Genomic DNA, 25,241 nt, shown 5'->3' on the forward strand with positions numbered 1-25,241 from the left:
ATTGTCACCACACTGGATTTGTAGGATGGGAGAAGAACTGGTGGAGCAGGTAAAAGTCTGTGACTCTAGATCGGGGTGGGCAAACTACGGCCCGCAGGCCAGATCTGGCCCGTCAAGACTTTGGATCCGGCCCCTGGGATTGCCACCCCAGTGGCGCCGCAGGCTCTACGCCGCTCCCGGAAGTGGCCGGCACCACGTCCCTGTGGCCCCTGCGGGAGGGCAGAGGGCTCCGTGTGCTGCCCTCGCCTGTAGGCATCACCCCCTACAGCTACCACTGGCTGGGAGCAGGGAATCAGATTTTTTTGATAAAATACTACTTTGGGGAAAAAATCGATCTAAAGATACATTATAGTTCAAAGATATCTCATCATGGAATAGGGATTATAAATTCTAATTCTATAGTATGAGACAATGTATTCATGTAATGTTTAAGAAAAGTTTTGTAAGTGAGTTCCAAGAGTTCCTGGATTAGGGACCCAATCTTTGGGGTTCCAGGGGCTTCTGTATAGATTATTTAGGTTAATCTTTCTATCTACCCAATGGGACTCAGTGCTCAGTCTAGAAGAGCTACCTCTACCCCGATATAACGCGGTCCTTGGGAGACAAAAAAATCTCACAGCGTTATAGGTGAGACCGTGTTATATCGAACTTGCTTCCCCCCCCCGTTCCTTGTTCCCTGACCACCCCCTCCAGAGACCCCCATCCCTACTCACCCCCAGGACCCCACCCCGTACCCAACCCCCCGTCCCCTGACTGCTCCGACCCCTATCCCCGCCCCCTGACAGGCACTCACTGGTAGTGGCGGGAAGCAGAGCAATATGGCCCCAGCCCGCTTCACTCTGCCACCTCCCAGCTGCAGAGCTCCATTTCCCACCGCTGGTGAGTGCGGGGAGGTTGGGGAAAGGATGCCCCCTGAACTCACCTACGGCGGGAAGCAGAGGCCGCGGCTGGGAGCTGGCGGAGTGGAGCGGGCTGGGGCCGGGCTGCTCCGCTTCCGCCACTGCTGGTGAGTGGGGGGGGAATCCCTTCCCCCAAGCACCCACCCCCGAGCGACACGGCTGGGGCCGGGGCAAGGGAAGCGGAGTGGGCTGCTCCCAGCCCCCTGCTAATCCCCCGGGCCACTCTGAGACTGTGGAGCCCCCCAAAATGCCCCCCCACAGCTGCTGCCTTCCAGATCTTGGGGACGCGGAGCCCCTGACCGCCCCTGAGACCCTCTACCCCTTATCCAACTGCCCCGCCAGCCCGGAACCCTTAACGTGCCGCTCAGAGCAGCGTGTCAGAGCTTTACCACGTTGTATGCGAACGCGCGTTATATCGGGGTAAAGGTGTACCATCAGAGATGCTTAGTTTTGCAATTCTCAAACTACGGATATGTCTCTCCAGAGATAACATGCTTGTTAACAGCAAAAATGTTTTAAAATAAATAAATAATATATAGAGGTGAGAAATAACCAACCTCAACCCTCTTGTCCCTCTGCAAATTTGTGTACACAGTCAATCCCTTACCTCTCTTTGAAACTTTGCACTTTTAGAAAGTTCAATGAATAGAAGATTGTTGGGGGCAGAATAGATCTGGACAAGGAGAAGAAATCTGTAGATAAATGTGAGATGCAAGGGACATATGCTTGTTTGCTGTTGAAGAAAAAAAATCCAGAATACTTAATGTTGTTGTTTTAGTTTACTAAAACATTTTAAATATCTGTCTTGTGATGTTCTCCTCCTAATACAGCATGGCAAGAAAATCCTCCAAATATTAATGGTTAACCTGTTGAACTGGAGATAGTTCACCTCCCAATGACTTCAAAAATATCTTCTTCAGTTACCTTTGGTAAATGAAATAACCAAACAATCATTCATTTTCTGATATAGCTGTAAAACTAATCTGAAAAGTTTTCAAAATAAATCACTGTTTAAAAATGTATAGTGTGTACCTTCTAAAAATGAAACCTACATCTATCTATCTCTGAGTTGTGAAGAATATGTATGAAGGTTATAACAACCAACAAGAATACACTTTTATGTAAAAAACATAAAATCGAGTCTTCCTGACTAGTGATTTAAATCAAATCCACCCTGTTAATTAATGTTCATACATCTTTCTGGGGTCCTTGGTTGGAAGGTGATAGAGAAGTACAAAGTATTATTACTTTGTTCTGGAACTCCTAGTAACTGATGAACTTTACACTGCAATGGACCAGTATACTATAGTCATCCCCCAGGAATAAGCTGGTGGAAACCCCAAATTAGAAATTCACAGGAGAATTCAAACCTCTATTATTCATCCTTCCCAAATGTTGAAAGAAATTCTGCCTGTTTGAATAGGGGTGGGAACATGGCCCCACCCAATTCAACCACACACTGAAAATTGGTCTCAGAATCAGAACAGAACGATGGGACTGAGAACAGAGAGTGGCATAATCCACACTCTTAAGCAGTGTCTTTTTTTCCTCCCAAAATTGATATTTTTAATACAAAAAGCAGAAGCAGATTTCAAAATGAGAAAATATATTTTTGAACTAAACCTTTACTAAGAATCTTTTAGAGAGGCTTTTACTTGTTTTATCATGCTTTACTTTCAAAAGTAACTCCTTTCTTTTAAAAGTTGACACAGTTCCAAGATATCCAGATGAATATTCAAGTAGGATCTAGAGCTATTTGGATCAGAGTTATTGTTGTTCTAGCTAGCACTGGTTGAATATTGGCAAACATGTTTGCCTTGAGTAGGGAAAAGTTTTTGCTTCCCTTTAATGGGGGAAAGAATAGCTTTCATGGGCAAGATATCTATCTTAGGCATTTCAAAATATTTTTAATGCTACTTATTGTTGAGAGTGAACTTGCCTGTAAATGTTAATTTCCCAAAACACTCTGATTTATGGAGTGGGGAGTTTTTTGTTTTCTGGAACACTGATAATCTTTACTCTTATTTATAAACATTGCTGTGCAGCATCATAGCTGTACATTGTGCTTTACTATGGAGAGGTACAATGACTGTCCCTGGCAAATGTAACAAGTCCAGTTGCCTTAGGCCACAATTGTAATTACTAGATAACGCATGCATATGTGCCCTCCCTGAGGAGTTGGGGCCTAGACCCATGATCTCTCAGCTCTGGCTCATGTGGCAAAGATCTGTGTTTTTAAAGGAGATCTTCTGGTGCTGATAATAGGTGGTCTCTTTGTGGGACAGCCACTAGAGGGTGACTTGATCATACAAGTCTCTGTATGAAAGCTCACGACCCCACAGGCCAGTGCGTTACACTAGGTGCTTGCAGTCCAGGTAATCTTCACCTTGCACTAAGATCAAGGGGGAGAGGCTGGTACTAGACAACACATCACGATGGCTGCCTTTGAATCATTAGGATGATAGCATCTTCTTCATTACACAGTTAATGCAACCATAACTTGAGCTTGTGCAAATGTGCAGAGAAGTCTCTAGCCAGAACAGCTGTTCTAGGGAAACTGCACATTGGAATGTGTTTAGAATCTACACTTGGGCTGAATTTGAATGTACTAGTTAAATGTGGATTAACAACATGCTGTGGTGTGAAAATGGAATAAAATATTGTAAACAAAAATCTGCATCTGGGAACTTGCTTGCAATGGGAAGCAGCTTCACAGCAACACAGAGCAACCTGAATTTCTTTGTCCTGAAGAGGATGGGAAATGGTCTGTTATGAGAAACCACTAAACATTCTTTTCTTTCTCTTCCAGGAAAAAGTACAAGTCCCCTAATGGCCAGATAAGGTCTTTACTCTTCTGTCTTTCTGCAAAAACATTCTCCGCAGCCATGGATGAATATAGTTGCTTTGTGGATTGGGACAAGATGGATGCCACCATCCAGACCCAGGACTCAAAAGAGCTAATCTGCACAGATTTCCAGGAGTTCAAACAGCTTGCCCGACAGGGCTTTTGGGCCAAGAACCACTCTTTGAGAGCCAAAGTATACTTGAAGCTAATTGGCAACATCCCATGCCGCACAGTGACACCAGATGCAAATGTGTACCGGGATATTGTTGTGAAGATCGTTGGCAAGCGTAACACTGGCACCCTCCCATTGCCAGAGTTTGTGGATAATAGTCTGGTTCCCAATTACTGTTTGAATGCTGAGGGCATTGGGGCAGTCAGGAAGATAATCTGTTGCATCGCAAATCAGTTCCCTGACATATCATTCTGTCCAGCGCTGCCTTCTGTGGTTGCTCTGCTCCTCCACTACAGCAGGGATGAGGCAGAGTGCTTTGAGATGGTTTGTCGCATCCTTGCTTGCAATGATCCATCCAAGCGGCTCATTGATCAGACATTCCTGGCATTCGAGTCCTCCTGTATGACCTTTGGTGACCTGGTTAACAAGTACTGCCAGGCAGCACACAAGCTGATGGTGGCAGTGTCTGAGGACGTGCTGGAGGTGTACTCTGACTGGCAGCGGTGGCTCTTTGGAGAGCTGCCCTTGGTGTATGTTGCTCGGGTCTTCGATGTGTTCCTGGTGGAGGGCTACAAGGTGCTCTATCGGATTGCACTAGCACTTCTCAAAGTCTTCCACAAAGTGAGAGCAGGGCAGCCCACGGAGTCGGACAATGTGCAGCAAGACATTCGAGCTTTTGTTAGGGACATTGCCAAGTCAGTGTCTCCTGAGAAGCTGCTGGAGAAAGCCTTTGCCATACGGCTTTTTTCCCGGAAGGAGATCCAGCTTCTGCATATGGCCAATGAGAAGGCCCTTCAGCAGAAAGGCATCACAGTCAAACAGAAGAGGTAAGGCCCCCGGATGCTCTATTTACTTAGCCCTACCCAACAAGACCAACAGGCTCTTTCTCTCTAGTGAAGGGGACAGCCAGCTCTGCAAGGTCGGTTAGGAGGCTGAATGCTCTGCTAGCACGTCATGTTATCTTTATCCCAGAGGAGTCATTCTCCTGGGGACATAGCTGCAGCCCCAAATGTAGTCATGTAAACCTGGCTTCCATCTGTGTACTAAATTGTCTGAATGTTGCTGAAATACTAACAAGACATATAATCTATCTGTTATGCCATTACTGAAATGAAGCAATTTTGACAGTTTGCTACTACAGGAGCAAACTTCTAACTATTGACATAGTCAGATGTTCACTACAAATATTAAGATGTGCAAGTTTTTCTGGCTTTTTTAAGTTAAAACACAGTGAACCAAAAAAAGCAGTCCGAGAACAAAGCTATATTGGGAGGGACAGCACCTAAACAAATGTGAAAATTAGGTTTTTTACTGTGATTTTTATGTAAATTGTGATTTCAATGTATGTTTGAAATTGCAGCATTGAACACCAATGTATTATAACAGAAGCAAAGAGTATCTGAAAGTGGGAATGTTCTGCTTAATAGTGCAGCTGAGCCATATTTAGTTTTTCTTTCTTTCAGTAGAGTTGAGAGTAATTAAACTGTAATGGACCTTTATTTACAAGTGATATTTGAAAAGGAGCTTTACAGTCAAAAAGCCTCTTATACAAATCCAAGGACACTTTGTAAGGTTCACAGGTAGAGTCTTAATCTGTTTAGTGGTAGACATTTGTAATCAGATGTGCATCTGAGTGATTTGAAATAAACCAGTCACAGACAGAATGGCTATAGGCTGGGATAAAAGATGAACCTATAGAACATGCTTTGTCATCAGGTACGGGAAAGAGGCAACCAGGAAACTTGCAAACTGATCAGATATCTATCTAACCAGGCTAGACTATATGATACGCTGCTTCAGAATGGCGAAAAAAATACAGAACAGTACCAGCTTACTTATCTGAGAAAGCGCCTCGTGCATATACAACAGGTGCAACAAAGAATTCCTGGGAGTACAGCTTCATGCCTCACTTTTCTAGGCAGCTATCTCAATGTTTTATATATTTATATTAAACCCAACAAGATAAGACTTGGGTAAGTGGTGTATGAAATAAAAGCATATTTAGATAAACTTTAAACAGATCCTGAAATTCTACAGACACAGTAACATTTTCCTCCCAAGGCCAACAGTTTGGAGGAAATCTCTACTAAATGCTGTTTTTTTCAAATCTAAAGTTTGGAGAGTTCAGCAATAGCTTAACTAGCCCTTCTATCCGTCACAAGGAAAACTCTCCATGGAAACCTGTGAGCATAGTATCTGGAATGGTGTAATCCAGAGAGATGCTCTTCCACGCTCTTCTTCTAAATTGTGGGATCAGGAGGTACACATAACTAATGTATCTTCTCACAGCCACTTATGTAGAACAGTGAGTTTGAATCAGTACCCTTGAAGGACCTGTATTTGTGATTACTGAAACATTTTATTGGAAAATAGAAAAGAGCATAAATTCTGGCAAATGAAGTGTAAAAATATAATTAGGAAGGACAAACAAGAATTTGATGAACACCTCACCAAAGACTCAAAGTAATAGCAAAAAAATTAAGTACATCAGAATCAGGAAGCCTGCTAAACAACCAGTGGGACCACTGAACGATCAGTATGCTAAAGGAGAACTCAAGGATGATAAGGCCATTGCGGAGAAACTAAACGAATTCTCTGCATCAGCCTTCACGGCAGAGGATGTGAGGGAGATTCCCAAATCTGAGCCATTCTTTTTAGGTGACAAATCTGAGGAACTGTCCCAGATTGAGGTGTCATGAGAGGAGGTTTTGGAACAAATTGATAAATTAAACAGTAATAAGTCACCAGGGCCAAATGGTATTCACCCAAGAGTTCTAAAGGAACTCAAATGTGAAATTGCGGAACTACTAACTGTAGTCTGTAACCTATCATTTAAATCAGCTTCTGTACCAAATGCCTGGAATCCTGCTATCCAGCTAATGTGATGCCAATTTTTCAAAAGGGCTCCAAAGGTGAATCCCAGCAATTACAGGCTAGTAAGCCTGACTTCAGTACTGGGCAAACTGGTTGAAACTATAGGAAAGAACAATATTGTCAGATATATAGATGAACATAGTTTGTTGGGGAAGAGTCAACATGTTTTTTGTAAAGGCATGCCTCACTAATCTTCTAGAATTCTTTGTGGGGACAACAGGCATGCGGACATGGGGGATCCAGTGGATATAATATACTTAGATTTTCAGAAAGTCTTTGACAAGGTCCCTCACCAAAGGCTCTTAAGCAAAGTAAGCTGTCGTGGGATAAGAGGGAAGGTCCTCTCATGGATTGGTAACTGGTTAAAAGATAGGTAACAAAAGGTAGGTATAAATGGTCAGTTTTCAGAATGGAGAGAGGTAAATAGTGGTGTCTGCCAGAGGTCTGTACTGGGACCTCTCCTATTAAACATATTCATAAATGATCTGGAAAAAGGGGTAAACAGTGAGGTGTCAAAATTTACAGATAATACAAAACTACTTAAGATAGTTATATCACAGGCAGACTACGAAGAGCTACGAAAAGATCTCTCAAAACTGGGTGACTGGGCAGCAAATGGCAGATGAAATTTAATGTTAATAAATGCAAAGTAATGCACATTGGAAAACATAATCCCAGCTATACATATAAAACAATGGGGTCTAAATTAGCTGTTACCACTCAAGAAAGAAATCTTTGAGTCATTGTGGATAGTTCTCTGAAAACATCCACTCAATGTGCAGCATCAGTCAAAAAACCAAACAGAATGTTGGGAATCCTTAAGAAAGGGATAGATAATAAGACGAAAAAATATCATATTGCCTCTCTATAAATCCATGGTATGCCCACATCTTGAATACTGCGTGCAGATGTGGTCACCGCATCTCAAAAAAGATATATTGGAATTGGAAAGGGTTCAGAGAAGGGCAACAAAAACGATTACAGGTATGGAGCGACTTCCGTATGAGGAGAGATTAATAAGACTGGGACTTTTCAGTTTGGAAAAGAGACTACTGAGGGTGGAAGGGTATGACTGTGGTCTATAAAATCATGACTGGTATAGAGAGAGTAAATAAGGAAGTGCTATGTACTCCTTCTCATAACACAAGAATTAGGGGTCACCCAGCAAAGTTAATAGGCAGCAGGTTTAAAACAAACATAAGGAAGTATTTTTTCACACCACGCACAGTCAGCCTGTGGAACTCTTTGCCAGAGGATGTTGTGAAGGCCAAGACTATAACAGAGTTCAAAAAAGATCTAGATAAGTTCATGGAGGATAGGTCCATCAATGGCTATTAGCCGGGGATGGTGTCCCTACCCTCTGTTAGCCAGAAGCTGGGAATGGGCGACAGGGGATGGGTCACTTGATGATTGCCTGTTCTGTTCATTCCCTCTGTGGCACTTGGCATTGGCCACTGTCGGAAGACAGGATATTGGGCTAGATGGACCTTTGGTCTCACCCAGTATGGCCGTTGGTATGTTCTTATGTCATATGTTGGCCTATGAAATAACACAAGCCTTGATGGTGCTCTTATATGCAGCTATTCATCTCTTCATAAGGCAGATTTCCTCTCTAGCTGCTTGTTCTCCGTATCCTACATCCTATTAACATCCTTTCTGTATTTCTCCTGCAGACCTTGATGTGTGGCTTCTTCATCTTGGTCAGACCTCTAAAGAGTCAGCACCTTCCCTTGTCAGGCAATCCAAGCATACCTTTCAAGGCTTCTGTCTACTGGACTGTTGGTTAGAAACTTTGAACAGGGAAGCTTTAGTAGTTACCAGGGCCTCCAGACCACTGTTTTTGATGCACCACATTGGAAGCACTGAGTATGTGACAGTCTGGTATATCACTGGTTTCCTCCCTGTTGGGGAAGGGCAAAAGAGTTAAGACAGTCAATGTGTATGATCAGAGAGAGAGAGAGAGCCGAGTAGCAGCTCCTGACTTCTTCACTCCCCAACACACTAAGAAATGATTTCTCAATAGCCAGCCCAGAGCAACAAAGGTGCAGTCTTAGATTTCTTCCAAGCAAGGTTCAGGACTGTCATCACCAGGTGAAAGCAACAAGCAGAGTCACTGGCTAATGAAAAGTTATCACCCTTTCTGTGCCGTTTGCTGGAACATACCATAATCTCTGATGATCTCTCAAAGAGAGACCGTAGAGTAGGTTTGACGCAGGACATTAGGTAGGCAAAAGTAGGTGCAACAGAAGCTTTCTCTCCAGTCTTTGAGAGAACTCAATTTCCCTTATCCAAACTTGTTTGATAGTGAGTGAGCCACGCAGCGGATATGAATTGTTCCCCTAACATCCTGATCTATTTGACAACACAGCAGGAAGGAAACGGACTGAAGGTTGACAGGAGAACAGGAGAACTGATGCTAAATGAGGAATATTGTTAACCTGTCCTCCTCTTTTTTTTTTTGGGCATTGTTTGATTCAAACCTTATTCTGTGTTTCTCCTTAGGCGCCTTCCATGCATTTTGCTGGGATGTAGGAAATCACTGATCTCTTTTCCTGTCTTTTTTTTATGTCTTTCTCCTTGTGCGTTGTCCTTCTGTCAATTCCATATCCGCTGCACTCCTCCTGTTTGCAGTGTTTCATCTCCTAAAAGGTAGGTTAAAAAACTTTGAATGTTTGTGCTTTGCTCATTTCTTCTGTCTTTGCTTCGCTGCTTTTTTAAAGGCTGTGTGTCATCCCTGCCATGCTGGGGCAGTAGCAGCAGTGCTGATTGCAGCACCAAACAGCAAGGTAAATAGTTCCTGAATATGCTCTTGCAAAACTAGTTCAAAGTAACCTATAAAGGTGTTCAAATGAGAGTTCATGAGACCATTCCACTGATCTAGCATTATTGTTCTGCACTGCACAGCCACACAGGAGGCCTAGATTTCATTCATAAATGTGGGTCATCTTCTTGGGATGGAAATTCTAGTGTTGATGATTGGACTCCTTAGACCTTGTCTGCACTGGAAAAAATGCGCCATGTTAGAAAATGTGTTAACTGAACGTGTTTGTACCGTGCCTAGCCCTGACCGGGGCTACTGCAATACAAGTAATAAAACTAAACTAATCTGTCATAATTTACATAATAAACCTGGTTTTCCTCTTAGAAAGGTCATAGACATTCATGTTTAAAAACACGCTATGTGGTCATGGTTAATCCTAGCAGGGTAAACATTTCAAAACATGACTTGTCCATGCCTACACTAGGTGCTGAGTCACTTAGTGCACTTTCATCTGCATCCAGGTTCTGGAAGATTTTGAAAAAGTCATAGATTTAAAAACTTGCACAGGTCCTGGGAGATTTCAGACCCAATTCAAGATCTTGAGAAATAGAAAAGGTGATTCAGTGGCTACTTACACTTTGTATATATTTCAAGCAATTAATGAACATAACGATTCAAAGTATCTGCACTGGCTGTTGCTGATACATGAAATGAAAGCTAGCTTGATCTTGCTGAGCTTTGGTGGCCTTGAAGCACTTCACTTTTAGTGATGAATCTGTATGAGAACCCACATTCTCACCAAAACAGTAAATAAGCAAACAAATTTGTAAATATTAGAGTATACTACACTTTTGGTATGGTAATTAAGAAGTAAGAGTCCTTCTTTCCATGCATGGGATGTATTTTAAACACATTAAATAGAAAATTGCAATGCAGATTCCAGTAAACAAACTAATGTGAAGGATAAAAAGAACACTAATGAAAGAGAGAAATCTTTAATTGGTAAATGGCTACAGCTTTGCAGTGTGAGCTCCAACTAATGGCTATTACAATTGCATGGCTAATTCATCTTCAATAGGTTTGCTCAATAAACTACTGGTTCTTCCTAGATAACAGTGAGAGACTTCTTCTAATGGTGCAGTACTAACTCAGAACGCATACTTCTTTGAGTGGTGTGTGTGTGTGTGTGACACTGCATCCCATATTCTTCATAGTGATATTATTATGATATGATTGACATAATTATTATGCATTTTATGCAAGACAGGTCATGTGAGATGTCATTGGAAAAGTTATGATTTGCTGAGTATGATTATCCTATTTTTATGTATGTATCATTTTTGTGTCTGAATTTATGAATATTGACTATGTATCTGTATTTCAGATGTAGTTACACCTGGGTAATGCCCACTAGACAAGATCCTTTCAGTCTAGATAGCTAGTTGGGAAGGGACTACTCAGGGCAATGAGCCATTAGGGAGAACAATAGGCCTTAGGAGAAGCTTATCTCCCCGCTGGTGAGCCTTCCTGAGAACACTACAGACAGCCTGTGAGCGATGGCTGCTATGACTCTAGAAGGACATGTGACCAGGCCACACGATGCTGGACTCCATTTTGGGATATCAGTATTTTTCCACAGACTGGTCCAGGAACCAAGCTTTGGAACAAAGGGTTCCCACCATATGCAAAAGCTATATAAGGCAGGGAGTGACATCCTCAGGGGTTCTTCACTCCCCACACAAGAGGACTGCTGGAAACACCTGAGAAACAAAGACTGAACTGGGGGAAGTGCTGGACCCAGGCTCACGGGATTTCTAGCCTGTGTATAAAACACCTGGGGATTCCAAACTGTAAAGCAAGTGCATCTTGTCCTTTAAGAATCTCCAGCCTGCTTGTATCATTTCTCAGGGTGAGAATCTGCTAATTCATATCCAATCTATTTTGTATATTAAGTTTAGTTTGTATTTTTTGTTTATTTGCCAGGTAATCTGCTTTGATCTGTTTGCTATTCCTTGTAATCACTTCGAGTCTATCTTTTGTAGTAAGGACACTTGTTTTGTTTTAATCTACACCAGTGCGTTTTGACTAGAGTGCTTGTTCTCTTCACATTGAGGGAGAGGCGGACCGGGTATTAAACCCATATACTGGCCAGATTTGACTAGGGCAGGACAGTACTGCTCTGGGGTCCTAGGCTGGGAAGCTGATGGTTAGAGAGACTACGCGTAACTTCACCTGGGTGTTTCCCTGCCTGTATGAATACTGGTGAAAGTGCAGGCTGGAGAGCTTTGCAACTTGTCACAGCAGCACAGTATTAAGAGGGAGCCCAAGTTGGTGAGTCAGAGGGCTCAGTGGTACCCCAGTTCCAGGTGGCACCCCGGGGGGAGCCTGTCACAGTGGTATAGTTGTACAGAATTAAATGCATAGCTTGTTATCCTGAGTGAGATTTGCCCTTCATACACTGGTGGTGATTTTAAGTGTGGTGACTAGAGATCGGTTAAAGAGGTTACCAGTTTGTTTTTTTCTGTTTGCTTTTTTTCGGGAAAGGGAAGTAGGGTCAGGAAAGCAGGAAAATGAGCGAAAGTGAAACTAGTAAGAAGCTGGAGCTGTGTAGATTGCAGGCAGAGGAGAGGGGAAAAGAACACAAAAGACTTATGGAATTAAAACAGATGGAAATTGATGTGCAAGAAGCTGCATACCGAAGAGCCATAGAAGCAGAGAATGCCAGGCAGGAAGCTGCACACTAGAGAGCCTTAGAACTGAAAAAGATAGAGACTGACAAAGAAATTGAAGCCAGAAATTAGCCATGGAGGAGAAGGAATGCATCAACTGGACTTCGTGGTGTGCGGGGGTTCTGGTTCTGCTTCTCCAGTGAGACCCACCTCTCAAAAAATCCACAAATGGGAACAGTTGTGTCCTGCATACCGCAAGACGGGACATTGTTGAATATTTCATCACCTTCAAGAGGCTGTGGGTACTCATGAGATTCCTGAGGACCAAAAGATACCCACTTTGGTTGCAAAGTTGTCTGGGAGAGCTCTGGATATATTAAATAAGATGCCAGCATCTCTAGAGGCTTCAGATTATGGTAAATTCAAGGAAATGGTTTTAAAACAGATTCAGATTACACTGAAACATATAGAGTAAAATTTTGAAGCTTTAAGAGGGTTGTTGGGATGAGTAATGTGACATATGTAAACTAGATGAAAGATCTGATGGATAAGTGAGTAAAGGGAAAAGGTGTTATAAGCTTTGAAGGAATATGTGATCTTGTTGCTCAGGAACATTTCCTGAGTATAGGGAGAGGTGATGTGAAACAGTGTTTATGGGACAAAAAGGTAAATTATGGAGGAGATGGCTACTCTGGCTGATCAATTTGAGCAAATTCAAGCATCTGTTACAAAAAAACTACAGACAGAGGGGTTTAAACCTTGTGAGAAGCAGGGTTCCCATTTTACCCCTGAGAAGAAGGAGGGTGGATGGGAGGCTGGGCGCTCACCTCCCCAAATCTATTCCTCTAGTTCTTGTCCCAAATCGCCTGTAAAAACAGAGGAGCCCAAAAGGTGCTATCACTGTAATTCCACTGAGCACTCGAGGAATAAATGCCCTGGGAACAGGCAGCAAGCAACTCATGAAAATGCTGCTCCCCTGAGGACAGAGGCATCTCAGGCAATTACCACTTATCATACAAGGTTTGTAAAAGTAGCCACTGCCCAGCCAGGCATGAAGCACATAAAGTCTGTCAGCATAAATGGCAAAGAACACCTGGGGTGGGAAGACACAGGCACAGAAATTTCTGTGGTTAGAAGTATTGTGAAGGAAAGTGACTTACCGTCAGGGCAGATGGCAGAGCTTTTATTAGTGGGAGATTACAAAATCCTTGTGGCTTTGGCTAAAGTGCATATAAAAACTGAGGATTTGGAAGCTGTATTGTCTGTGGCTGTGGTAAATGATAACCCGATTGCTTTTGTTGCTGGGGAATGATTTCTTCCATGTAGCTGTCAAGGAGAAATTTTATGCTGGAACCCCAGAGGGAAAGGAACTGCTGGAGGAATGGAAGAGTGTCTCTTTAATTCCTCTGTAGCAGTGGAAAACTCTATGCTTCCAGGGATGGGTGTAGTTGAGACCAGCTCCTGCTGCCTGGTAGCTAAAGGCAGCATCTCCTCCAGATGGGGAGGGAAATGTATTGCCTGTAAGTGAGAAAACTGTCCAGGTTGCTGGCTGCCAGCAGGTTGCAGCTAAGCGAGAGACAAACCTCACTCTATGGTGCATAGGAAGATGTGTCCTAGAGGAAAGCCCAGAGAAGGGTGATAGAATCCTAGAGACCACTAAGGTGGGTGATTGTTCCATGTATTGTGTAGCTGGGGGCAAATTCAACTCAGAGAGAGGTGTGTGCGGCGCCTATCAGTGAAAGAACTGTTCAAGCTGTTTGCTGTGAGCTCATCACAGTTGGACAGGGGATAGATCCCACTCTAGATAGCACAGAGGTGTGTGTCTTAGAGGGGGCCCAGAGAAGGAAGCTCAGAGAGAATTGATAGGAGTACAGGAATGTCTCCTCACTAATTACGTGGTGGGATTTGCTCAGAATAGAACAGCTGTTCCAGCTTCTGTGCTCCCAGGCACGCAATCTGTGCGTGAGGCTTTAAGAGGGAGCTGTGTAACTGATCTCCTGGAGGGGAGCAGTCACACAACTAATCGCTTGGGAATAGAGATAGATGGGTGACAGAAGGTACCCCAATCCAGGTCCCACTTTTGCAAAATGCTGTTCCTGATATATTTATGGAAACTGTCTCTTTAAGACAGGATGGGAATCCTACTAATCTGCTTTGATCCATTTGCTATCCCTTATAATTAAGGCTATGATTTAGTCATGGGTATTTTTAGTAAAAGTCATGGACAGGTCACGGGCAATAAACAAAAATTCACGGCCTGTGACCTGTCCATGACTTACACTAAAATTACCTGTGATTAAATCTTGTGGGTGGGGCGGCGCTGGAGGGCCGTGGGGGGGGGGGGCTGCTGCTGAGGAAGGGTGTTGGGGGGGGGGGGCGCTGTCCAGGACTGTGCCCTGCAGCTGCTCCGGTCAGCCAGGGGGCGTCTGCCTGGGGCCCCGCCCCGGGCGGCTACTCCAGCCGGCCAGGGACGGCTGCCTGGGGTCTCGCCCCATGGTTGCTCAGGCCAGCTGGGGATGGCTGCCTAGGGTCATGCCCCGGGCAGCTGCTCTAGCCGACTTTGGGATCAGCCATCCAGGCCCCTGCAGAAATCATGGAGGTCTCGGAAAGTCACGTAACCCATGACTTCCACGAGCTGCATGACAGATACGGAGCCCTAATTATAATCACTTAAAATCTATCTTTTGTAATTAATAAACTTGTTTTTGTTTTATTCTAAACCAGTGAGCTTTGACTGGAGTGGTTGTGGAAAATCTCTGCTTGGTTACCAGAAGTGTGCATTGTTCTCTTCACATTGAGAGAGAGGTGGACGAGGTATTAAACCCATATACTGGCCAGATTTGACCAGGGCAGAACAGTACTGCTCTGGGGTCCCAGGTTGGGAAGCTGGTAGTTAGAGAGACTACATGTAACTGCAACCGGGTATGTCAGAGGGCTCAGTGGTACCCCAGTTCCAGGTGGCACCCTGGAGGGAACCCATCACAGTGTGGTGTACTAACTTATAGATTCTATTTTCAGCAACACACGTGCCAGAGTCCCCCACTCCTACCCAGACTATCTGAACTGTTCATTTTAATTTACCTTTACTTTTAAAGGTGCCTGCCCCGCTCTTGCAGGCATTTTAAAGTATCACTTTTGCTATTACTAAAATACAAATTTAGCTCTTCTGGCCTTCCATTCCATCAGTGCTTGTTAGTCGTTGTTGTCTAAAGTTTCTGATCCACCTCCTTTTGTCCAAATCCTTCAGTAATGCTGAGTCTAGTGTTTGTGTCCTGTCAATAAATGGAAAATGATGAAGGGTGATTGTCAAGAGTCAAAGATTCCATGCTTTGCATAATCTTCTTTTTCAAATCTGATGATGGCCATTTGGGGACTTTTGCAAGAGATAAGGTGGATAGGTGAATATGGAGTACATACAAACACTGCAAGCTTTAAGAGAAAAGCTGTAGGAAAGCAAAGTGGCTGCTAAGATTGAGGGTTAAACAAGAATGCTAGCGGGACACAGGATCAGACTGGAGTCTGGGGAGATGGGTGGCTTCTCCCAGAACAGTAGAGGTTAACCAGGAAAGGGAATAGAGAAGACACCAATGCACCCTCTTTAACATTCACGATCCTTTAGTGGTAGGTAGGGAATCATAGGTCTAAATGGATAACTATAATTGAGAGTAGCAGTGTTTAGTGTGGGGCTTCATACTAACTCTTAGCCTATTTACCATGATTTTTCCCCAGGAGTACTGTCACAAACCAATCAATAGTCTTCAGTGATTTTTGAGTTTTCCCTGAGTGTGGAGAAAGCTGTTTAATGCTTATGTATTGCAAGCAGGAATTTCTGCTACCTGTGGAAGGATATGGAGGACTTATCCAATTCTCTTCCATGATGCCATCATTTTTTAATTGCAGGGTAGGTAAAGTCAGAAGGCTGTGTCAGTGGACAGATGTTTCAGAGATCTAGATTCAGTTCCTGGTGCAAACACAGATTTCCTTTTTGACCTTTGACAGGTCAGTCTTTCTTGTGCCTCTGTCTCCTATCTATAGAATGGACATAATACTTCCCTACCTTACAGGTATCAGAGGGGTAGCCATGTTAGTCTGTATCCACAAAAACAACGAGGCGTCTGGTGGCACCTTAAAGACTAACAGATTTATTTGGGCATAGGTTTTCGTGGGTAAAAAACCCACTTCTTCAGGTGCACTTCTGAAGAAGTGGGTTTTTTGCCTACCTTAACAGGGGTATTGCAAGGAGAAAATCCATTAATAATTGTGAGCCACTCAAGTACTGTGGTGATGGTGTCCAGGGTGGATAAAAATCAATTATATTTTTTAAAAATAAAAATTGGATTTTTTATTTAAATCAGATTTTTTGGATAGGTTTTTTCCCTCAAAAAGCATTTTCTCTAAAGATCTATTTGAGCTATAATGTATCTTAATTAAAACTATCTCATCATGGAATAGGAATTATAAATTCTAATTCTATAGTATGAGACAATATATTCATGTAATGTTTAAGAAAAGTTTTGTAAATGAGTTCCAAGAGTTCATGGATTAGGGACCCAATCTTATGGGGTTCCAGGGGCTTCTGTATAGATTATTTAGGTTAATCTTTCTATCTACCCAATGGGACTCAGTGCTCAGTCTAGCAAATACCATCAGAGATGCTTAGTTTTGCAGTTCTCAAACTGTGGATTTGTGTCTCCAGAGATAACATGCTTGTTAACATCAAAAATGTTTTAAAATAAATACTATATTGAGGTGAGAAATAACAGACCTCAACCCTACTGTCCCTCTGCAAATTTGTGTACACAGATTCAATCCCTTACCTCTCTAAAAGTGCAAAGTTTCAAAAAGTTCAATTAATAGAAGATTGTTGGGGGCGGAATAGATCTGGACAAGGAGAAGAAGTCTGGAGATAAATGTGAGAAGGGAGGGACAGGCAGTAGAAACAAAAGTGAAACTGTTTGAGCAGCATATTCCAGAAGCTTTGAGGTCTTTCTGAGTGTAGCCTTCATTGATTTGAGACCTACCATACCATTCTCTCACTAGAAGAGAAAACCTATAATGGCAGCAGGCTGTAAAAGAGACCCAGTTTGGGAACATTTTAATTAAATAACGAAATACCCCTCTACTTGTGGGTAAGACAGGCATGTGTGCAAAATGCAAACAGTGCAACAAAGAAAGCCTCGTTGCCCAAAAGAAACATCATCATGAGAAGTGTTCGTTCTCAGAAGAAAGCTGTGTTGAAGATGATGAAAGGAACATGTCTGAACACGCAGGATCTTCAGGTTGGTAAACTTTTTTATTTCATACTTCTTCCTTAAGGACTGCCTGTCTTCCTTCTGAACTATTCTTGAATTCTCATGTTTGACCAAAAAATATAGTAGTTACTCTATGGTACTAACATTTCAGATGCAGTTGTGATTAAAAAAAAATAAATAGCTGAAATAGGCAGATCTTCCTTTTACAATTTCACCTTTAAAGTAGTACTGAGTGTCAGTGAATGCAATGAGTAATACTAAATGAGCAGTATGGTAATTAAATAACTGCATTGACTTATTTTGTTTAGGAGAATCTATCCTCAACATACAGGATTCTGAAGACTCTCCACCTTTCAGATCACCATCATTTTCTATACTTTCAGAGTTATCTGCCAATGATAGTGTTTTAGTCACATCATGTATGTCACATAGCCATAGTATATCACCTGTAGCAAAAGAAAAAAAGAATCTCCATCATCCAGAAACAACCATAGATAAGTTTGTGGTAAGAACCAGCAGATTACAAAAAGAGGTAATTGATGAAAATGTTGCTCGGTTTGTTTATGCTCCTTTTCGTATGATTGAGAACCCACACTTCATTAACATGGTTCAGTCATTAAGACCAGGATACAGTCCACCCAACAGAGCAGATGTCGCAGGCAAATTGCTGGATAAAGTATATGAAAGAGAAATTCAGCAGTGTGCAAAAGGTCTACAGGGTAAAATTGTTAACCTGAGTCTTGATGGGTGGAGCATTGCCCACAATGATTCTGTTGTATGTGCTTGTGTGACAACAGAAGAAGGGAATGTTTTTTGCTTACAGAAACAATTGATACATCAGGAAATGCACACACAGCAGAATACTTCCAAGAAGTAGCAGTAAAAGCTATAACAAACTGTGGAAAAAAAATTCAAATGTCTAGTACGCAGCTTGGTCACAGACAATGCTGCAAATGTATCCAAGATGAGAAGAAATTATTTAGAAGAGAGTCCCAAGCTAATAACATATGGTTGCAGTGCTCATTTGATTCACCTTCTAGCCAAAGACTTCAGTGTTCCAGAAATAAAAGCTAATGTTGTTGAAATGGCAAAATACTTCCATAACAACCACTTTGCAGCAGCTGCTCTGAAAAAAGTGGGAGGAACCAAGCTAACTCTCCCACAGGATGTGCGATGGAACTCTGTAGTGGACTGTTTTGAGCACTAGATTAAGAACTGGCCTAATCTGATGACAGTTTGTGAACTAAATCGTGAAAAAAAAAAAAATAGATGGCACTGTCACAGCCAAAGTTCTCAACATTGGGCTTAAGAGAAATGTTGAACACATGCTGAGTATCATGAAGCCTATTTCTGTAGCCTTGAACAAAATGCAGGGAAACAGCTGTTTTATTGCTGATGCTGTTGAAATTTGGAAGGAACTGAGTGAGATCTTAAGAAGAGAAATATGCAATGACAGAGTTTAAATTACAAGCATTAAAAAAACGAATGGGAAAAGCACTATCTCCAGCTCATTATCTCGCAAATATTCTCAATACTCGGTACCAGGGTCAAACCTTAACTGCTGAAGAAGGGAGTTGGCTATGACATAGACATAGAATCCTAAAATATTGGGGTTGGAAGAGACCTCAGGAGGTCATCTAGTCCAATATCCTGCTCAAAGCAGGACCAACACCAACTAAATCATCCCAGCCAAGGCTTTGTCAAGCCGGGCCTTAAAAGGATGGAGATTCCAGCAGCTCCCTAGGTAACCCATTCCAGTGCTTCACCACCCTCCTAGTGAAATAGTGTTTCTTAATAGCCAACCTAGACCTCCGCCACTGCAACTTGAGACCATTGCTTCTTGTTCTGTCATCTGCCGCCACTGAGAACAGCCTAGCTCCATCCTCTTTGGAACCCCCCTTCAGGTAATTGAAGGCTGCTATCAAATCCCCCCCATTCTTTTCTTCTGCAGACTAATTAACCCCAGCTCCCTCAGCCTCTCCTCGTAAGTCATGTGCCCCAGCCCCAATCATTTTCATTGATCTCTGCTGGACTCTTTCCAATTTGTCCACATGCTTTCTGTAGTGGGGGGACCAAAACTGGACGCAATACTCCAGGTGTGGCCTCACCAGTGCCGAACAGAGGGGAATAATCACTTCCCTCGATTTACTAGCAATGCTCCCACTAATACAAACCAATATGCCATTGGCCTTGGCAAGAAGGGCATACTGCGGATTCATATCCAGCTTCTTGTCCACTGTAATCCCCAGGTCCTTTTCTGTTGAACTGCTGCTTAGCCAGTCGGTCCCCAGCCTGTAGCGGTGCGTGGGATTCTTTCTTCCTAAGTGCAGGACTCTGCCCTTGTCCTTGTTGAACCTCATCAGATTTCTTTTGGCCCAATCCTCCAATTTGTCTAGGTCACTCTGGACCCTCCATCGTGTCTACCTCTCCCCACAGTTTAGTGTCATCTTTGAACTTGCTGAGGGTGCAATTTCCCATCATCCAGATCATTAATGAAGATGTTGAACAAAACTGGCCCCAGGACTAACCCTTGGGGCACTCTGCTTGACATCGAGCTGTTGATCACTACCCGTTGAGCCTGACAATGTAGCCAGTTTTCTATCCACCTTATAGTCCATTCATCCAATTCATACTTTAACTTGCTGGCAATCATCCAGCAATCATCCCTCCATAATGCCAACTATAATAAACTTCAGAGCTAAGGGTGAACCATTCAAGAAATATATGTTTGATGATGATGTTTTAAAGAAAGTCACACCAGTGAGCTGGTGAAAGTCACTAAGGCACTTGGATTCAGAGACTCTTGAAGTGATAATCTCACTTTTAACGGCAGTAGCTTCTTTAGCTGGTGTAGAAAGAATATTTTCTTCCTTTGGACTAATTCATTCCAAATCGAGAAATCGTTTGGGACCTGAAAAAGCAGGAAAGCTTGTTTTTCTTTTCCAGATTATGAACAAACAGGAAAATGAAGGTGAAGATGACTGAGTTAGCTGAAGAAGCCAATATTTTAAGTTTCTCATGTTGACCTGGCTGACCTAGTCAATTTAATTTTTGTTGATTTTTTTAAAAAATGTCATTTAACTATTTTAGTTAAAATTATTTTTAACAAAAAACCCATATTTTTAAAAACATGAATGTTTAACTAAATTCGGAAATTCATATGCTTGTTTTGTTAAAATATATGTTTGCTGTTGGGGAAAAGAAAATCCAGAATACATAATGTTGTTGTTTTAGTTAAATAAAACAATTTAAATGTCTGTCTGGTGATGTTCTCCTCCTAATACAGCATGGCAAGAAAATCCTCCAAATATTAATGATTAACCTGTTGAATTGGAGATAATTCACCTCCCAATGACTTCATAAATATCTGCTTTAATTATCTTTGATAAATGAAATAACCAATCATTCATTCATTCATTTCTGATATAGCTGTAAAACTAGTCTGAAAATTTTTTTTCAAAATAAATCATTTAAAAGATATATAGTGTGTACCTTCTAAAATTGAAACCTACATCTATCTCTGAGTCGTGAAGAATATGTATGAAGGTTATAACCACCACCAAGAATGCACTTTTATGTAGAAATCCATGATTAAATCAAGTCTTCCTGACTAATGATTTAAATCAAATCCACCCTAATGGGGTCTATCTAAGGGTATGGCTACACTGGCAAGTTAGAGTACATTAATGCAGCACCGGGCGCTCTAACTCATGACACTTCCACACTGGCAAGGCACATAGAGCGCCCGGACTCCGTGGCTGGAGCGCTCCTTGTAATCCACCTCGATGAGAAGCATAACGCTTGATGCGCCCTGGCTGGAGTGCCGCAGCGCCAATGTGGACACCCTGGTCTATTAATGCGCTCTGATTGGCCTCCAGACGTGTCCCACAATGCCTGTTCTAGCCACTCTGGTCATGACTTTGAACTCTCCTGCCCTGCCTTCAGGTGTCCAACAGTCAGACCTGCCCTTTAAATTCTCTGGGAATTTTGAAAATACCCTTCCTGTTTGCTCAGCAAGGCGTGGAGTACTCCCGGCGAATCTTTCCAGATGAGCATGCCTCCACACACACCAGGTGATCCCCAGTGTGGAGCAATGGCGATGTGCTGGACCTCATCCGTGTTTGCGGGGAGGAAGCTGTCCGGTCCCATCTGTGCTCCAGCCGTAGGAATTACGATACCTTTGGGCAAATATCAAGGGATATGATGGAAAGGGGCCATGGCCAGGATGCACTGCAGTGCAGGGTTAAAGTGAAGGAGCTGCGGAATGCCTACCACAAAGCCCACGAGGCAAACTGCCACTCCGGTGCTGTGCCCGTGACCTGCTATTTCTACAAAGGGCTGGACGCAATACTTGGGGGAGACCCCACCTCCACTCCGACGACCACCCTGGACACTTCAGAGCCCAGTTCAACGAGGCAGGAGGAGAAGGAAAGCGGGAGCGAGGGTGCTGAGGAGGAGGGGGACAGCCCGACATCCCTAGATGCATGCAGTCAGGAGGAAGGTAGCCAGTTGTAGCGTCCGGTGCTTTGGGAAGAACAAATACCAGAGGAGATGCCTGGTAAGCGGCTTTTATTTTGGGAAGGAAGTTCATTGCGGGCTCTTGGGGCAAGGAGAGTTAGGGCTGCATGCATGCCTAGCAGTGGAATAGGGGGTTGATGTGCTCCCTCACATCATGGTAATCAGGCTCAGTGATGTCTTCAAAGGTCTCATGTAGAAGCTGGGCAATCCGCTTGCGCAGGTTCCTTGGCAGAGCTACTCTGCTCCTTGTCCCAGTAAGGCTAACATATCCACGCCACTGTGCCATGGGGGGGGGAGGAACATTGCTACACACAGGCAAGCTGTATATGGGCCAGAGCGGAAGCTGCATTGTAGTAGAAGACCCTCCCTTGCTTCCCAGGTCACCCTCAGCAGTGAGATATCTCCCAGGACAAACTCATCCTGTGGAAAATGTGGGAACAGTGTTCCATATAGGGGCCCCCTGCAGCTGTTGGCTCTCCCCAAGGCACAGAACCCCAGAGGACAGTACGGCCGTGAAACAATCAGTCCCCCTTGCCCCTGTGCTTACTCACCATTTTGGGGCTCCTGTGGGTTACGTGCACTCGCTTTGGGGCGGACAATTTCTGCTATTGTGTAGACTGTGCTTGTCTACTTTAAGTACGGTCGAATCATTGCTCTGTCTGGTGTGAATAATGCTGCCTCTGTTAAGTGTTGCATTTTGGCTTTACAGATGCAACCTTGAGATCTCAGCCATCCTTGTTACCAGCGACCAAAAGATTCCAAAGAGTTAGGAAGCAGCCACGTAGAAGCAAAGAGGACATGCTGCATGAAGTAATGCAGCAGTCCCTTAATGAAAATCAAAAAATGCAGGAGTGGCGGGAGAGTGAAAGGAGGATCTGCCAGCAGAATGTGAATCGCCGGCACCAAAGCATGGAGCGGCTGCTAAGCATTATGGAGCACCAAGCGGACTTGATACAGGCGCTCGTAGCAATGCAGGGGGAGCACTTCTGTGCCCGCCCCGCCCTGCAGCCCTTGTCGCAAAACTCTTTCCCTTATGCTCCCATGTCACCTCCAACCCACTTTCCCCAACATCCGGGTTGTGATCGCCACCAGCTGCCGCCAACACCTATAGCTTTACCACCCAGTCCTGCAAACTACGACCTTTACCCACTGCACTCAACCCCCCATCACCATGCAGTATAGCCATCCTGAAGTGCAGCACTCATTGCACAGCACTCCAGACAGGAAGGCTGAGTATGATAACAGGACATACGCAAATCTGTGATTGTACTGTTCCCCACCCCACCCCTTTGGCCTTTCTGTTTCCTAAGCAATTGTGTATCTTTTCAATAAATGAATTTTCTTTTCAATAAATGTATTTTTTGGCTTTGAAAACATTATTATTGCATTAAGTAAAAGATACCTTAGCCCAGGAAAGAAACAGGCACTGCAAGTCAGTGTAGCAAACACAGATTCCTACTAACATTGGAACCACTGTACTTCACTCCCATGCAGGGCACCAAACGTTACTGGTGGCTTTCAGCCTCAAATTGTTCCCTCAAGGCATTCCTAATCCTTGCAGCCCTGCGCTAAGCCCCTCTAATAGCCCTGCTCTCTGGCTGTTCAAATTCAGCCTCCAGGTGTTAAACCTCCGAGGTCCATGCCTGAGTGAATCTTTCACCCTTCCCTTCACAAATGTTATGGAGGGTACAGCACACGGATGTAACCATGGGGATGTTGTCATCGGCCAGATCCAGCTTCCCATACAGACAGCGCCAGCGGCCCTTTAAATGTCCAAAAGCACACTCCATAGTCATTCTGCACCAACTCAGCCTGTTGTTGAACCACTCCTTGCTGCTGTCGAGGCTCCCTGTGCAGGGTTTCATGAGCCATGGCATTAAAGGGTAAGTGGGGTCTCCAGGGATCACAATGGGCATTTTGACTTCCCCTGCAGTGATCTTCTGGTCTGGGAAGAAAGTCCCAACTTGCAGCTTCCTGAACAGGCCTGTGTTCCGAAAGATGCATGTGACATGCACCTTTCCGAACCAATCTGCATTAATGTCAGTGAAACACCCACTGTGATCCACAAGTGCCTGGAGAACCATAGAGAAATACTCCTTCCAATTAACGTACTCGGAGGCTAGGTGGGCTGGTGCCAGAATTGGAATATGCGTCCCATCTATCGCCCCTCTGTAGTTAGGGAAACCCATTTTTGCAAAACCAGCCACAATGTCATGCGTGTTACCCAGAGTCACAGTTCTTCTGAGCAGCATGCAATTAATGGCCCCGCAAACTTGCATCAACACGATTCCAGTGGTTGACTTTCCGACTCCAAACTGGTTAGCAACCGATTGGTAGCTGTCTGGAGTTGCCAGTTTCCAGACTGTAATAGCCACCCTCTTCTCCACTGTCAGGGCAGCTCTCAATCTCATGTCCTTGTGCCGCAGAGTGTGGGGTCGAGCTCAGCACACACTCCCATGAAAGTGGCTTTTCTCATCTGAAAGTTCTGCAGTCACTGCTCGTCATCCCAGACTTGCATGGCGCTGTGATCCCACCACTCAATGCTTGTTTCCCAAGCCCAAAAGCAGTGTTCTACTGCGGTGAGCATGTCCGTGAATGCCCCAAGCAATCTCGTGTCATGTGCGTTATGCAAGTCAACATCATCGGACTCCTCATTGTCAGCTTGTAGCTTAGGGAGTAACTCAACTGCCATTTGGGACATGCTGGCGAGACCCATCAGCATACTCCTCAGCACTTCAGGATCCATTCCCATAGACTGAAAGGGAAGACAGAGCACGCCGTACAAAAAAAGTTGAAAGATGGTGCCAAATGTGGACGGGATTGCACAGGGATTGCTGGGATGCGAAGTGGTGCATCATGGGGCATTGGGACAGGACCCAGAATGCCCCGTACCCACTTCCCACAAGCCACAGCACCAGAATGGGAAGAGGTGCTCTGTGGGATAGCTGCCAATAATGCACCGCTCCCAATGCCATTGCAAGTGCTGCAAATGTGGCCACACCAGTGCACTTGCAGCTGATAGTGTGAACACACTGCAGCGCTTTCCCTGCAGCGGTCTCCGAGGGCTGGTTTGACTCACAACGCTCTACATCTGCAAGTGTAGCCATGCCCTAAGTACACTGATGGTTAGATGAGAATTCAGGGCTGCCATGCAAGTGGTAAGCCTCAATCAACATTTCTATCGGAAGGTTAGTGAGCTTCATAAAACGACTTGTGCCTAAACCAACACATGTTCGGGCTCCCAATTAGGA

At 43.8% G+C, this 25,241-nt stretch overlaps 1 protein-coding gene and 1 long non-coding RNA gene across 7 annotated transcripts in view; both read left to right on the forward strand.

The window, feature by feature from the left end:
* Positions 1-25,241, forward strand: part of TBC1D24 (TBC1 domain family member 24) — a 57,953-nt gene that overhangs the window by 13,431 nt on the left and 19,281 nt on the right. For 4 of the 6 annotated variants that reach the window (XM_048868032.2, XM_048868033.2, XM_075132891.1 and 1 more), the window contains exons 2-3: positions 3,709-4,743; positions 9,422-9,439. In XM_048868032.2, the coding sequence (XP_048723989.1) occupies positions 3,785-4,743; positions 9,422-9,439 (977 nt within the window). In that variant the 5' untranslated portion in view covers positions 3,709-3,784. Of the gene's footprint in view, positions 1-1,723; positions 1,829-3,708; positions 4,744-9,421; positions 9,440-25,241 lie in introns of those variants that run through there. The other 2 variants (XM_048868034.2, XM_075132893.1) reach the window with 2 other exon arrangements.
* Positions 14,632-23,347, forward strand: LOC125644307 (uncharacterized). Its single transcript, XR_012670175.1, has 2 exons — positions 14,632-17,499; positions 17,781-23,347. It is a non-coding gene; the product is annotated as an uncharacterized LOC125644307 (long non-coding RNA).

Source organism: Caretta caretta, chromosome 10 (assembly GCF_965140235.1).
Source record: "Caretta caretta isolate rCarCar2 chromosome 10, rCarCar1.hap1, whole genome shotgun sequence".
NCBI lineage: Eukaryota > Metazoa > Chordata > Testudines > Cheloniidae > Caretta > Caretta caretta.